The sequence below is a fragment of the Notolepis coatsorum genome (genome assembly GCF_963971535.1).
Source record: "Notolepis coatsorum genome assembly, chromosome: 10".
NCBI lineage: Eukaryota > Metazoa > Chordata > Actinopteri > Aulopiformes > Paralepididae > Notolepis > Notolepis coatsorum.
In genome coordinates, this window is record NC_140174.1 from 59,976,553 (window position 1) to 59,992,640 (window position 16,088).

A 16,088-nucleotide genomic window follows, 5' to 3' on the forward strand; every position below is an offset into this window, starting at 1 on the left:
TTTGAAGTCTGATGGCTAATACCTTGGAATACAGCTTGATATCGGTTACGAGGAGGCTTAAGGGTCTATAACTACCGCAATCTGTGGGGTCTTTGTCTTTTTTAAGGAGGACTGTTATGAGTGCAATATTGTCGATCTTATGGAAGTTCCCCTCCTTGATTGAATATAAAATCATATTAAGTAATAGGGGTCCAATTACATCCCAGCATGAGAGGTACATTTCTGGTGGGATACCGTCCCTTCCAGGAGCCCTACCACTTTGCATTTCAGATATGGCCTCCCTAAGTTCATCTAGTGTGATGGGTGTTTCTAACTGTTTTGCGTCATCCTCTGATAGTTTAGGAAGGTTAATTTGATTAAGATATATGTCCATTTTGTTTTGATCGAAGGCCATTTCTGATTTGTACAAGTTGGAGTAGAACTCTTTGAATGTCTCGTTGATTTTTTAAGGGTCTGTAACAAGTCCTTGCTGTGCCTTAATAGTAGTTATATCTGCAAATTTTGCGTTAGCTCGTAACTGCATAGCTAGTAGGTGACTTGGTTTAGAACCATGAAAGTAATGCTGTTGTCTTGTGCTACGTATTTGAACTTCAGATTGTTGTTTAAAAATGGCATTAATGTTTTTTTTTAACACATTAATATGAGATTCCAATCGAACCGAGTAGTTGTATTGTAAAGAGTAAAGCGTTTCCAGCTCTGCCAGTTTTGAACAACGATTCTTCCGTATTTTGGAGGAAAAGTTCCCGGTAAAATCCTTGATAAATCCCTTTACCGACATCCATAATATTCTGGGGTCCTGTACCGATTTCGCATTCTCCAGTAGGAATACAACAAGAGCTTCTTTGAATTGTGTAATGAATTCCTTGTTTTTCAGCAATATCGAGTTAAATCGCCATCTTGGGGCTCGGGATGACAGTATACCAAATGATCCTTTTAGGAGTAAATAACAGTGATCTGATAGTGCATTGGGTACCATTTCCACGTCATAGTTATCAAATAGTCTAGGGCAGGGGTGGGCAACTTTGTATATGGTGAGGGCCACAAAATGTCCACAATCAATCTGGGGGGCCGCATTGTTTATCGGCAGTCCCGCCAGTAGTACCCCATCACTCAAATAGCCCTAATAGTCACAAGGTATATAAACAATTATAATTTGTTGTAACTTTGTTTTTATTCCATTTCAAATGCATTTAGTAATGCAATTTCAACTTTATGAATTTATAAACAGCTGAATTTAAAAGTATTGCTGTGTAACCCCATATATATACAAAAATTATCAATTATAATTAAGGCTTCTAATAAAATAAATGTATGAACTTAAAGCCCACTGCTCAACAAACACAAAGCAGCATTCCTGCTGCATTTCACTACAACAGTAAATCAAAAGTGCAATAATAAATGATTTTGTTAAATGTATAAACTTTTATCCTGCTACTAAACAAAACATTATAACACTGAAATGCATGTTATGGATATGAAGCACTCAGGAATGTTTTGTTTAGTAGCAGGATAAAAGTGTATACATTTAACTAAATCATTTATTATTGCACTTTTGATTTACTGTTGTAGTGAAATGCAGCAGGAATGCTGCTTTGTGTTTGTGTTATTAGTGTTATCTGAACACTACAAAAGTAAACAAGTAAAGTGCAAGTAAAGTAAAGTGCAATACTACATGCCTCCCATTGATCCTTTATCAAACTGGCATGACATTCACCCTCGCCCCACAGTGGGTCAATAATGGTTATAATAATAATAATAATAATAATAATAATAATAATAATAATAATAATAATAATAATAATAATAATAATAATAATGGTCCCCTCTCTACACCTCTCCATCATCTCCCCCCCTCTCTACATCTCTTCATCATCTCTTCCCCCCTCTCTACACCTCTTCATCATCTCCTTCCCCCCCTCTACACCTCTTCATCATCTCCTCCCCCCCTGTCTTTAATGAGACACTTGTGGTCTCTCCATTTGGCGCACAATAGCAGGAATGTCAACTTCAATGTTTGTGCATGCAATCTGCATCAGATGAAATAACGTTTCATCCGACAGCCTGTTTCTCTACTTTGACTTGATGTGCTTCATGTTTGAGAAATTGCTCTCACATATGTATGTGCTCCCAAACATACTGGCCATAGAGAGGGCAAAGTCCCTGAGGAGTGGGAAGCGGGGCTCAGGTAGCAGTTTCCAAAATGAAATTCCCCTCTCATTTCTCTTTGCTTGAAAAAAAGGATCTGACTGTAGCTCGCACAGTTCAAGCTGCAACGGTGGGGGCTGCTCTGACACCGTAGCGGTGAGGGGGCCGGAAAACAGCGCTATCCGTGACTGCATGCCGTTGAAATCTTCAAACCGATCATTGAATTGCATTTGCAGTGTTTCAATGTCGCTCCTGTACTTTCCGACGGCTCAGCCATTGGATTTCTGTGTGTAGCTGCAAGTCGCCATAATCAGTGTCCATCTCTTCCAAAAAGGAGACAAACTTTCTATGGTTTAGTGACCTGTTGCCTCCACGAATTAGATTGGTAACCTTGGTAACCAAATCCATAACATGGCTGTAGTAGTCAAGCTTCTTGGCACAGAGAGCCTCCTATATCAGATGAAAAAAAAGAAAAACGATTTAACGACTCTCGCATATAATTTGACTACACTCGACTCGCATTGGTCATTATAGTGACCCACAATAGATGGAAATTATGTTAGCGAACTTACCTGATGTATAATGCAGTGCAGCATTGGACACTCAACGCCACTCTGCCATAGAAGCCCGGTGAATCCTGTGTGTTTTCCTTTCATTGCCGGTGCTCCATCGGTAACAACAGCCAGTTTATCAAAACCCCCATATTGCTGCACGGCACTTTCAACAGCGTTTCATATGTCCACACTAGGGCTGACCCCTATTAGTCAAATAGTCGACTAATCGATCGAAAGGAGCCATAGTCGACTGCCAACTCTTCTTAGTCGAATACAATACAAAAAAATACTCCACGGGATCTCGTTCCAAAGGAAGAGTGACTAATGTTATGATATATGTTGTCCGCTAGCGTTGCTTTGTCTTCCACTAAAAGGTGCGTTTCGCTTAGAAGAGCCACATCAACCTGTTTGTTTTTCATCAGTGTGAGCACGCTTTTGCGTTTATGTTGATTATTTATTCCCCCAGTATTCCAGATCATTATATTCAAACTAGCCATAATCTATACATGTTGTTGTGTACTTGTTGGTAATGCGTCTGGAGTACGAATTCACAATGGATGTACATCCAATTATTGAGGTCCCGTTGAGAGCCGAGCTTAAAAACATACATATATACAAATAAACCCCTAAACCCCCCTCCCTCAGAGAGCCGTACAAGGCTGTGTTCCTTAGACACAACCTTCGCGTATAACTCCCTCCCTTACACCACCGGTTAGCCCAGAGTGAGCCTTTTATCCGTAACTTTCCTATGCTAATTGCCATAGGATCTAAAACTTTAATTCTAATTTAATAGAATGTCACTCGTGGCCTAGACACCCTCCCTTTAATGTAATAAAAATAAAATGAAAAAATGTGAAATATGCCTCAATTAGCATATTCATTTGAACCTTCTACTAACATGTATATGTTGGAACCTTACAGAAACATGACATTCTGAAGTTTCTGATACAATAAGGAAAACTTACCTTTAGTGGTAATGAAATAGAGTAACATAGGTCTGAACTTGAGTTGTAGAAAAACTTGTTACTCAAGTTTTAGTAGTCCAGAAGTAGTATTTCCCCAGAAATTCGTATGGCTTAAAACCTCCCGATATCAAATAGCCTGGAGTCTTATGCAGTACATGTCCAAATTTCATAAAGATCCGTTCAGAAATGAGTGATTAGGAGTGATTTTGGTCAACTGTGTACAAAAGAAAAGCTCTGTTTTCTCATAGACTTCAATTCATTCTGCGTTTTTTCTCTTCCTGTTTTCGCTCGTAACTTTTCACCTAGATCCCTGATTTGTACATTGGAAAGCCACACTCATTGGCTACAACCCTGTCCAATCATTATCGAGATCGCCAAATGATTGACGGAACTAGAGCCACAAGAGTCTGGAGTAGTATTTGCGCAATACCGTGTACTTTGCTCAAGCCTCAAATATCAGCATGTAACTCGAGATTTTGTCGCCTGAAAGGGCTATTGACAGGCAACAAATGGGGCTTTAATTCTATATTGTATTACAAAATATGCACACCCGAGCCACTAGTGGTCGCCAAAGTGCTGGTCAAATCGTCCTCAAGAAGGCCCACATGTGGTACATTGCATGTTAATTAATGAACGTTCTCTCTCCCTTTTGTAAGTAATTGGTCTGTGTGTATGTCTGTGCCTCAGCAAACGGGCCATCCACATCCAACCAATGAGCTTATACCACCATGTCTGACATCGCCTGTACATCACGTGATCTTGGCAATAATGATAGCCTAACCCAGGGGTGCCCAACCTTTTTTGAACCAAGATCTACTTTTTAATTTGCCACCTAGCCGAGAGCTACCAGCCCAAATTTGTACTACTCTCGGCTAAGATAAGATAAGATATTCCTTTATTGATCCCCTTGGGGAAATTCAGGCATAATAGCAGCATGGGGGAAGGGGGTACAGGTAGTAAAAACAACACAAGCAGTGTAAACAAATAGGTCAATATAATTGACTATCTAACTAACTGAAAAATATATTATATGTGAATATATTTTTCAGTTAGTTAGATTCTAACTAACTGAAAAATAGATTCTAACTAACTGAAAAATATATTCACAGTATTCACAGTGTCATAAGGTGCATAAGGCTAGTATTAGTAGTAATAGTATTACCCATTCAATATGCACATGACAGAAAATATATATGGCATATAATATTTTCTGTCATGTGCATATTGAATGGGTATATAATATAATATGCTATTTTATATATCATTGTAACAGTGTAGTGTAGGAATTACAAGAATGACAAGACTGTAACTGTAACTTCTCACGTTTATTTCACTCTGCATACACACTGACAACACACACACTCCGTTCAATGGGCATGAGAAAACATGTGTTTGCATTGCCAAAGCAAAAGTGGAACAATACAATCAAAACAAAAATATATGTACAATTAAAAGGGAATAGGAATGATGTGTAAACAGAGCTGTCACATTGCAAAATGGAATACAATCAAAAAACAATTCCACAAAAAGGTCTGTCAACAGTCACTGATAGTTCTCCTTTATCTTGTTTTTTTTTATTTTTATTAAATGTCTCTTAGTGAGAACGCTGGCACTGGGAAGAGGTAGCTAGTTTTTCAAAGTCTGGGTTGTAGGAGCTGGTTGCAAGCCTCAGGCAGTCCACAAGATGGTCATCTGTCAATGTGGTTCTGTACTTGGACTTGATGATCTCTTCATGTGAGAGAAAGCAGACTCACACAGGTAGGTTGATCCAAAAAATGCTGTTAAGTTCATGGCACATCTCCTGAGGTTGGGGTACTTCTCAGGCAGCAGTAGCTCCCAGAACTCTGCCTTCATCCCTTGTGTTGCCCTGGCTTTAATCTTAATGTCAGTTTGAAGTGTGAGGATCTCGTTCTCCACAGCATGGCTGTCCAGATTAAACAGTGTGGCCACTTTGGATGTGATGTCATCCACATCTACAGTTCCAAATGGAAAACACATGTAGCTTGCAACAGGTTCAAGTATTGAAAAGTCTGTGAAGCGCTTATCAAACTCTGACAAGATGCTTTGAACTTGCTCCTCATAATGTGTGCAATCAAACTGTCCGGTGTCCTCACCCTGACGTTGAAGTTCTGCTTGCATGTGAGGAAAGTTGCGCGCAGTGTTTCTTGTGCATCGTTGTATAATGCCGCTCCAAATTACCCTTTTTCGGCACAGCCACGGTTTGTTTGCAAATCAGACAGACTGATTTTGCGTTGAAATAAACAAAAAAGTAAGCCTCTTCCCACTCTTCATGGAAATGATATGTTTTTGGTCTTTTGGCTGCTCCGGTTCCGCTTGCGGCGCTGACGCTGGTGCTATCCGGCAGCTCGCGGCATTGGAGCAGCTCCCTGGCGGCGCCGGCAGCTCGTCGGAGGCGGCGTTGGAGCTGCTCCTGGCGGCGGCAGCTCGTCGGAGGGTCCTGGCTCTGGCGGCAGTGAAGTCTTGCTTGCGTTGTTGAAAAGTAGCGTCCTCTGAGTGAACCTCTTTTTAGCTGGTGGTGTTCCATTCATCTTGCAGTTTCGAGTGACTCAAGGCTGGTCTCAGAGCCATCTTTATACTGTACCTGCCAGGTGATGGGCCCGACCCCCACTCATGCCACTCCATGAAAACAAAGGCATCAATTTGCATCCCTATGGGTGAAGCTCACTGTCCGGAATGTACGGAATGTAGACGGTATCGATTGGCTCAGGCTGCCGACTGCCTGTTATACACAGGACTGCTCGAACGTGTGTTGTCCTCCCCTCCCAATCAAATCAAATTAAATGATTTTCCAAAAGAATCTCGCGGTCTACTTGAAACCAGCGCGCGATCTACCGGTCGATCGCGATCGACTGGTTGGGCACGACTGGCCTAACCCTTTTGTTTTGCACCACATTTTTTTAAAGACTGATTATGTCTGATTAAACACGTCCTCCTCCTCATAAAACTCCAAATAAATCTCATATGCTCCAACTGCACAAGCATCGCAGCCAACCATCAAGCAGAGCACCACAGAGTTCCTCCTTATGAACACTATATATATATATAAAATGCCTGACCTAGCCAGTACTCTCCACCAGCAGTCCCAAAGCATCGCTTGTAGTCTTCCCACAGTCTGTAGAAATTTACGCTCCCATGCACCCTCCTCTGGAACAAGCTAGAGAGAGAGAGAGAGAGAGAGAGAGAGAGAGAGAGAGAGAGAGAGAGAGAGAGAGAGAGAGAGATAAAGAGAGAGAGAGGTGAGGAGAAGCATCAACTAACCTTACCATCATGCACTTGTCCTAATATACTAACCTACATCGTTGCACTCAGTACTTTGATGAGCATTAATTTGTTACTCAGCTGATAGAGTTGTACCCTTCCTGCTGACTTTTCGTACGAAACTTGTAAGTCCCTTTGGATAAAAGCGTCAGCTAAATGACAAAATGTAAATGTAAATGAGAGAAGGTGACACAGAATGAGAGATGGGGCAGAAAGAGAAGGGGGGGTTAGGGGAGAGAGATAAATTGTAGCAGGGGGTAAAGAGGGAGGAATATGAGAGGAGAGAATGTGAGGATGAAGGGGAAAGAAGTTTAGAGATAGTAGGGAGAGGGGGAGACAAATGGACATAGAGAGAGAGAGGGGGGAGACAGATGGACAGAGAGAAAGAGAGGGGGACACAGATGGACAAAGAGAGGGAGACAAATGGACAGAGAGAGAGAGACAGAAAGTCAGAAGAGACACTCTTGGCAATGCTGTTTGAGACCCATGGGCCACATGATACATGTGTAGTGTGTAGTTCCACAGTATAAGTATGTATAGGCATGTTAGACTTTCTTTTGGCAATGGGAGTGGGTTTCTTCATTGAGCGTTTATCCTTATCATTATGACACAGATATATTCTTACTTATATGTAGAAGGGTGGATTATCCCTACTTTATGAGAGTAGATGTGCACTGTCACCAGGTAGTGGGAACGCAGCAGATCTGGGTCTGGCTGAGTCCCCGACTGTAGTGTAGGGGTATTAGAATTGGGATTTAGCAGAGGGAGCGGATGGGGCCTAGGGTTTACTAACCTAGGGGGCTGCGCTGGTCCTTCTTGCCCTCCAGGGCGACTTACAGTAATTCCCCAAACATCCACACTTCCCCTAATACTTCCCACACCCTCTCACACCCGGTGGCAGTAGTGATAGATGATATAATTTCTCCCCAAAGCAGTACCTTTCCTTGTTGACGAACGGAGACCTGTCCAGAACACCTGCCCCAATGATACATAGGCCGTGGATAAGAAGGGGTTAAGCAGTAATGCACATTAATCGAAAGGAAGGGGTTAAATGCACATTAATTGACACACACACAATGATCCCATTTGTACGCCTCTCCTTTTATATAAATTGGGCATGCAATCAATACAAGGCACAATGCATGGCACTTAGATCTTACACGCTACGGCAGCGGTTCCCAATTTTTTTTGGCCATGCACCCCCTATCACCTCCCGACCTAGCTGACGCACCCCCCAATGGGTTTCTGTTAGAAAAAATTGTTGCTGGTCTCCGTGCACAGATTTTATTTTATCTCTTCCCACGGCGACTATGGATAGGGAATTTCTTTATTTAATTAAAATGTTCACGACAACATGGATGCATGTACTCTGCCAGCATGTTTAGTATCCATAATATATGTGGGGCGGCGTGGCTCAGGGGTAGAGCGGGTCGTCCAATGATCGAAGGGTTGATGGTTCGAATCCCGCTCAAGCCCATGTCCATCCCACTGCCGTTGTGTCCTTGGGCAAGACACTTAACCTACTTGCCTCGTATGAATGTGTATGCATGTGAATGAATGTTGGTGGTGGTCGGAGGGGCCGTAGGCGATGATTATTCGCCACGCTTCCGTGAGTCTGCCTCAGGGCAGCTCTGGCTGCAATTGTAGCTTACCACCACCGGTATGACTGTGTATGAACGAATAATGTACTCTGTAAGCGCTCTGGGGTCACTGGGGTGTCATGAAGAGCGCTATATAAATCCAATCCATTATTATTATTATAATACTAAAGGTTTGACTAAGACTTTTATGAAATTTTATTGTACATTTTTTTATTTTTTTATTTATTTTTATTATTTACCATCATTAGCTTTTTCATGTCACGCAGGTGTATTATTGATGCTCTCATTGATACTATGTTTGTTTCTGAAGTGTGTGTGTGTGTGTGTGTGTGTGTGTGTGTGTGTGTGTGTGTGTGTGTGTGTGTGTGTGTGTGTGTGTGTGTGTGTGTGTGTGTGTGCGTGCGTGTGTGTGTGTGCGTGCGTGCGTGCGTGTGTGCATGCGTGCGTGCGTGCGTGCGTATGTGTGTGTGAAACGGCTTCATCATAGCTGACAGATCTAGGTGGCGCCGCATGACACATTACCCATATATATCTCTGCCTGTGTGTGTGTGTGTGTGTGTGTGTGTGTGTGTGTGTGTGTGTGTGTGTGTGTGTGTGTGTGTGTGTGTGTGTGTGTGTGTGTGTGTGTGTGTGTGTGTGTGTGTGAGATATATATAGAGAGAGGGGGGGCTTTGGTAGACTATTGCATTGGTCCATTCATTGAAGATGAACGCAATGCGACATCCTTTACTAGGCTCACCCACCAACAGTGCAGGTGCTGAACTGCTGATCCGAATGTATAGGTAAAAACCATATTATGCGTTTTCATCAATAAAAAAATGGCCAAAAACACTGGGGGCCTACAAATACATTCTTTCATGGGGCCCAGAATCTGGAGCTACACCCCTGGGTGCGCACACCACAGTTTGGGAACCACTGCACTACAAAACGTAATGAAACAGGTCCCCGTAAGGGTTAATATACTTTTCACTCGTCCGTAGAGAGAGGGAGAGGGTAATGGTGAGCTCTGCGAGCTATTCAATGGGAATGATTATTAATATACATACGTGCAGTCTGCACAACTTAACCACACAACACATGTAACCAGAAAATATAGTGGGCCCACAGTTGAAACAAAAAGCCTATCTAAGCTGGCATTACACAAAACAACAAACGTCGGGGCACCCCTAGTCCCTGGTGCACGTGCCAGTTCAATGTATTTATTCTCTTCGCCCTTAGAGGGCATGCTCTCGAAAAGGAGAATGTTCACCGATAATGTTCCAGCACTTGGAGCGCTAACAGTACCTGGTTTGAGTGTACCAACCGAGTGCTGGCCTGCTCCCGCAACGAATGTCTGCGACGCGAGATGGCCGTCGAACGGTCCCCTGGTTGTCACCTGTGATAGCAAGGGGGCTGGCTGGGCTGACGTTAGGCCGGCGAAAGCTGGACTGGCTGTCGGCTAGGAGAATGCTGGAGGCGGGTGCGGTCCGGCGACGTCTGTTGCGGTGTCCGCTGCGGGGCTGGGAGACGGTGGAGCGGCGTGCGAGCTAACTGTGCTAACAGGCCTATACTTGAAGCTAAGCTTTGGGTCAGTGCGACCCCCTAGCCTTTCGCCTATACTTTACTAAACGCAGCGCGTGGAATATCCACAGCACACTCCGGCAGTAGAACGTCTTATTCTTGGTTCAAACGTACCCTAAGCACTATACTGGGAAGCTAAACTGTTGCATACGACGTTACTATCCCACACCGTGGCAGGAGTCGTATTTTGCGTGTCTTTAGTATCGGGAGCTCCTGATCCACACGTCTGCTTGCTTCAATGGAAAACGACGAAGAGAAAGTCCCGTGTATCCAGCCCCTCCTTCCTACCAACCTCTTCTTCACCTGTTGTGACCAGCCCAACGTCGCACCAGCTCCCCCTGGCGACAGTCCAGTGCCATGTCCCCCTACTGAATGTCAATATTAGGATATGGAGAATCAAGACGGGTCAGCGAGTTACACAACGTTATCATGAACACAGTAGAGTACAAGGAATTAAAGTTAGACACATTGAATTATTGTTAGACATATTCAGGTGTCTACATATAGAAGAGATGGGCAGAAGTTGCTAATATTGTAAAAAGCTCTTCACACTTACTGTCCATTTCCCACCATCAGTGTCCATGTCACAGTAGACCTAGAAACACAATTTTATTTTCACTTGTTGATTAAATTAACTGTGAATGTCTTTAGTCCAGGACAACCATAAAATATAATATATATATCATATAATATCACAAATACAATTCAGTGTATGCTTTCTTACAGCTTTCTTATTTATTATTGCTTTGTAACACCCTGACTTTTATTTTGTGTTTTGTTTGTTTTACTATTATTCATAGTTTGTATTTTCTTTGTAAAGTACTAAAAAAACCTTTTAGATAAGTTGTATTAATTGTTAGGAAGGAGACGGGAATCCCCAGAGAGACTTCCCACGCGAGCTGTACAGATTGAAAAGAATATATTGCACCTTGAGCCATGTAAAAAATTGGATTTAGGGCTCTCCGGGGAGGAGGCACTGAACCCATACACACTCAATAATCGAATTGAATCGAATACATACACAATAGAGTAAGACTCCTTCTAGAGGGTCCACTCACCTTGACAATCTGAGGAGGAGGCTCTGTACTCTGAAGGAGGCTCCCTCACATGGAAGGAGGAGTCCCAACTCACAGAAGGCCCGAATAGGAGCTTGGTGAGGAGGAGCCCTGACCACCCCCCGAAAACAGATCCATCACATGGACCTGAACAGCACACGTAAGTCCTACCAACAGAGACGCGCACGGTGACGTACTCTATGGCGGGGGAATTTCTGCGGTGCACATGCCCAATATTCCAGGCCGTGTGACCAGGAAACTCCCCCCCCCCCCCTCACCCTGTAACGTGCCGAACCGCAACGTGACAGGAACCTTGAAGGACAGGTGGGTTTACCCCTGACCAACAGAAAAAAGGGGAAGGAAAGGTTACCAGTTCACCCCTTTACGACCCCACACCCATGATACGATGTAATGACAAAAAGAGAATATGACACAGTCATAGTCAGCTCTATGAAGCGTCTGACAGCTTCACACAGCGCATGAGCTAACCTGCTATCTGATTTTTACTAAGGAAAAAACACAGAATAGAGAGGGCTCTTCAAGAGCCCCGGTACCAAACTTACACATGTGCTTCTGTGGCCAGTCCAACCCAGTTGTAAGTCACATGACACACACAACCCATCATCACCTACAAAAAATGGCAAAAACACTCTACAGAGGAACGCCGTTTTTCATAATGAGAGAATACATAATTCTCGATTAGTATCGGCCACAGGCCTTGCTAAGCGACCAAACAATCTTTTCTTTTAGGAAAATAAAGTTTCTCCAGCAGTTTTAGCACAACCTCAGCAATCAAGCTAAGGGTTACATCGCATCCCTACCACACAGAGACACAATGTAGTGCAACAACATGTCGGATAGGAGGATGAAGAAGTCCCCAGGGAACCGGGGGGAAACACAATCCTCCTATTTTACCCTTATTACGGCCAGTTAAAACAGGAAAACCTGTTAATATGTGAACACACTGTTCATTGTCATTACAGGCTGAGAAAAGAACATTCTTTACTCATTTGTCACTAAGCATAGCTTTATAGGTTAGTTAACCCCCTTAGTTTGTGAGTACACGGTACATATAAACACACATGATGTTTCTCAACACAACAAACCAGATCATTTTCACATCTGAAACAACAACCCGATTTGCACGGAGAAGCTAAATACCTAGTGACAAGACAATTCACACACAACTCGCGTCGTATCCTAAATGTAGTGCAGTAACACTCGTTTTGGAAAACATCGTTATTTACAAAACATTTAGAAGGGAAAGCCAGAAGAAGTGTACAAGGTCTGGTCAGACCTGGCCTACCCGGAGCGTAGATCAACGAAGTGCAGTCTCAAGACACCGTAGAAAACACAGCCGTCCTGTGTTGTTCGATCTGGGCAGCGTCGCCGCTCCAACCCGTCGCTACGGTCCCCTTTGTTGACGCAGGCTTTGCCGTCCTGGCCCAGGGCAGGTTCGACGAACATCCTCTGTCAAAGATGACGTCGTAGTCAAGAGTGTTTAAAATATGTTATAATCAAAGCACGTTCAACAGAGTAGCATTAAGCTAACGGCCGCTCCAACCGTCGGTCGCTACTGCCCCTGCCCGCGAGACGCCGAGCGAACGGCGCACGCGACCAGAGGGGAGCTCGCGGCGGCGCGCGAGGAGCCGGAACCACCCCGCGCTGGGCCTTGGCCGATAGCAGCAAGCCAACGTTTCCTAGTGATCACAGCAGGCTAGCGCCGCAGCTAACAGCTGACTGGCTAACAGTAGGCCCAACCTAGATAGGCCACGCAGTGATCACAGCAGGCTAACGCCGCAGCTAACAGCTGACTGGCTAACCGTAAGCTAAGCAGCTATCACCTGAACTTGTACACAATGATATAACACTCACCCAGACAGGCCGCCGTTCTGAAACCCTCCTCACTTTTTAAGAGAAAAGAGAAACAAGATGTTAACACAGTTTTACAACGGTGATTTTACCAACACCCGACGGAGCCAGCACAATACCCAACTCGCCTGTGTAGCTGACCTTGAACACAGATCTTCCGCTAAAGAACATCTATGCCCATATCTCCTCGTGAGGGAATACTCTCATTTGGCTATGAAAGATGGGGCCTTAACACGGTGACAGAGAGATATCCACTCGTCCAGAAAACACAGGGATCACCAGTGTTAATGGTCGTGGCCCACTAGTCAAACTATAATGGGCTTCAGATCAAGGTCTTCCGCTGCTGCCCAAGAGGCTGAACCAAAAGACCTTAAACTGGGGCCGGTGTTCGTAAACATTGTCAGTTAGCCCCCATAGCACTAACAGTCAAGTGGAGCCGCAAGCAAACAGTACTCACCCAACCTGAAACCCACCGCTTCTCACAACAGCCGCGCGTCCTACAGTTCAGCTGTGTCCTGAAAGGTTTCACCCCAACCAACACAGCAAGGAACTGCAGTTGAGAGGCATGCAGCGGCGTGCTCCCAATACGAAAACCGGTGGAGGATTTTTAGAATGATCACCATCTTCCAGACACTCCAGTGACGAAGACAATATCGCCGTATTTTCTCGAAAATAGTGAGAGAGAAAATAAAGATATGATGTCAACGTATCTCCTTGTTCTTCCTTTCCTCGTAAACATTGCTTTTCCAGCTAATATTTTTCTCCACGTCAAGTGCGCATATAGCAACACGTTGCTTGTGATGAAATTTGAGAAGGAGATGAGTGTGTGGCACCACCCCTGCTTATATAGGTAAGCGGATGGGGGTGTGGCCAGATGAATGCTGGCATTTAAAGGTACATTTTGAAATTTATTCAGTGTATATATGCTGAAGCGAGATATATGCATGAGACGCTGAGCGTGAGCTAGTGTGATGCAGAACCATAACTGTTAAGCGAATGTTGTGAATAGTGGCGAGAGCACTCCAATGACTGCACTGATTGTTGGTTCAACTAGGTTGTGACGTTTGTTTTGGATTTTTGTCGATACAATACATAAATATATGACTTTTTTGTATTTTATTATTTTATTATTTTTTAAACATAACATAAAATTAGACATACAAGCATTAACAGTAAACATCCAATGAAATCACCATTTAAATAAATGTAGTATACGAGATATACACCTAATACTTGCTATCTAATACCCTACATACATATGCTCTCGCTCGCCCACCCCCCCCCGGACCACCACTTGAATAATCCATCCATTATCATTCGTTCCTAACCAGGCACTACAATTCATATGCTAGCTTGTATTCTCTCCACCACTTCCAACCAGATTGCAATTTTGGCTTCACTGATACCTAAAATTCTTGCTGTAGATATTTCTAGATAGATAACATCGAGATATGTAAGAACCCATACCTTCCGACAAATTTTTTCCGGTTGAAACCATCGTGATGCTATCAGCTTTTTAGCCGCTGTGAGACCAGATAAAACTAATCTATTTAGCTGTATAGGGGCTCCATACTGAAAAATATCATTCAACAGCAATACAGAGGGGTGTACAGGTATTTGAACAAAACAGAGGATATGGAGAGGGCTTCAGCGTTCTTGTTTTGTTTCAGGTAGGTGCTCTTTGGATAAAATCCGGGGTAGGATTCGTTTATAAAAGAAAGGTTGCGATCCAAGGCAGCTCTACACATTTTTAAAAAGCCTTTATTTGTTGGCTTACATTATTTAGAAAAATATTTAAAAAAGCGACATGTTTCGGCCTACATGGCCTTCTTCAGGGTGTTGTAGCTGTGACAAGACAATACTGTGACTAAATAAAGAAAAAAGGAAAAAACAAAACTCAGGGAGTGACTAATTACAATGGGGGACAGCTGGTCCCAAATGAATGAAGGCAAAGCAACATTCTCAACTTGAGTTGAAGGAATATACAATAATACTAAATAGAAATAAACAAATTTGTATATTATATATGTATATATACACACAGTCAAAATATTATAACAACATAAGGAAATGAGTCAAAACAAACATAGAATAGATCAATAATAATATAAAAAATTATCAAAAATGATCAAAAACAACAATGTAAGAGCATTGAGTAATGCAAGACAAAAAATACTACTATAATGTAATCTACTTAGCCTATAGAAGTGACAACATGTCCATAGAGTCATTTAAACCTGCAAAGAGGTGGCCTGTAGTCTATCAAAATACAATAAATAACAATGTATAAATACAATAAATAAATAAAGTGTTCTACTGGCCTATAAAAATGATACCATGTCTATGGAATCATTTAAACCTGGGAGTGAGGTGGCCTGTAGTCTATCGATCCAGCGACTTTCTTTCTGGTTTAGAATTCTTTGTCTATTTCCTCCTCTAGACGTGAGTGGAACACTGTCAATTCCGATAGCTGTAAATAAAACAGAGGTACTATGGTGAACTTCATGAATATGTTTAGCCATTGCATAATCCATGTTGTTAGTTTTGATAGCATATTTATGATCTGCCAGTCGATCAAGTAGGCGGCGTTTCGTACGACCAACATAAAAAGAGTCACATTTGGAACAAGACAGTATATAAATAACATGTGTCGTTTGACAATTAATAAAGCTGTTGGAAGTATATGTCTGTTTTGTAACTGGGTGGGTAAAACCTTTTGATCTTACCACCACATCGCATTGTTTGCAGTGACCACATCTATACGTTCCTATAGGAGGCTTTGGTAACCATGTAGATTTAACATCTGGCGGTAGATGGCTTCGTACTAATTTATCTCCGAGATTGGAAGCTCTCCTAAATGTACAGAGGGGCGGGTCAGGGAATATGTTAGACAGGGCCTCATCACATTGGATCAAGCTCCAATTCTTTTTAATTATATTGCGAACAGCAAGGGCCTTACTATAAGTGGTAGAGAAAAAAACCCTATCGGTTTTCTCTTTTAGTGTCTTTCTTTTTAAGAGGGAGTCGCGTTCTACAGTAGCGGCTTCAGATATAGCT

At 42.9% G+C, this 16,088-nt stretch overlaps 1 protein-coding gene across 1 annotated transcript in view; it reads left to right on the plus strand.

Moving 5' to 3' along the window:
• Window positions 1-5,960: 5,960 nt before the first annotated feature.
• Window positions 5,961-16,088, plus strand: part of LOC311235586 (microfibril-associated glycoprotein 4-like) — a gene marked incomplete at both ends in the record, with an annotated part of 46,678 nt that continues 36,550 nt past the window's right edge. Inside the window, one exon of the mRNA XM_084323051.1 lies at window positions 5,961-6,111. Within this exon, the coding sequence (XP_084179177.1) occupies window positions 5,961-6,111 (151 nt within the window). The remainder of the gene's footprint in view (window positions 6,112-16,088) is intronic.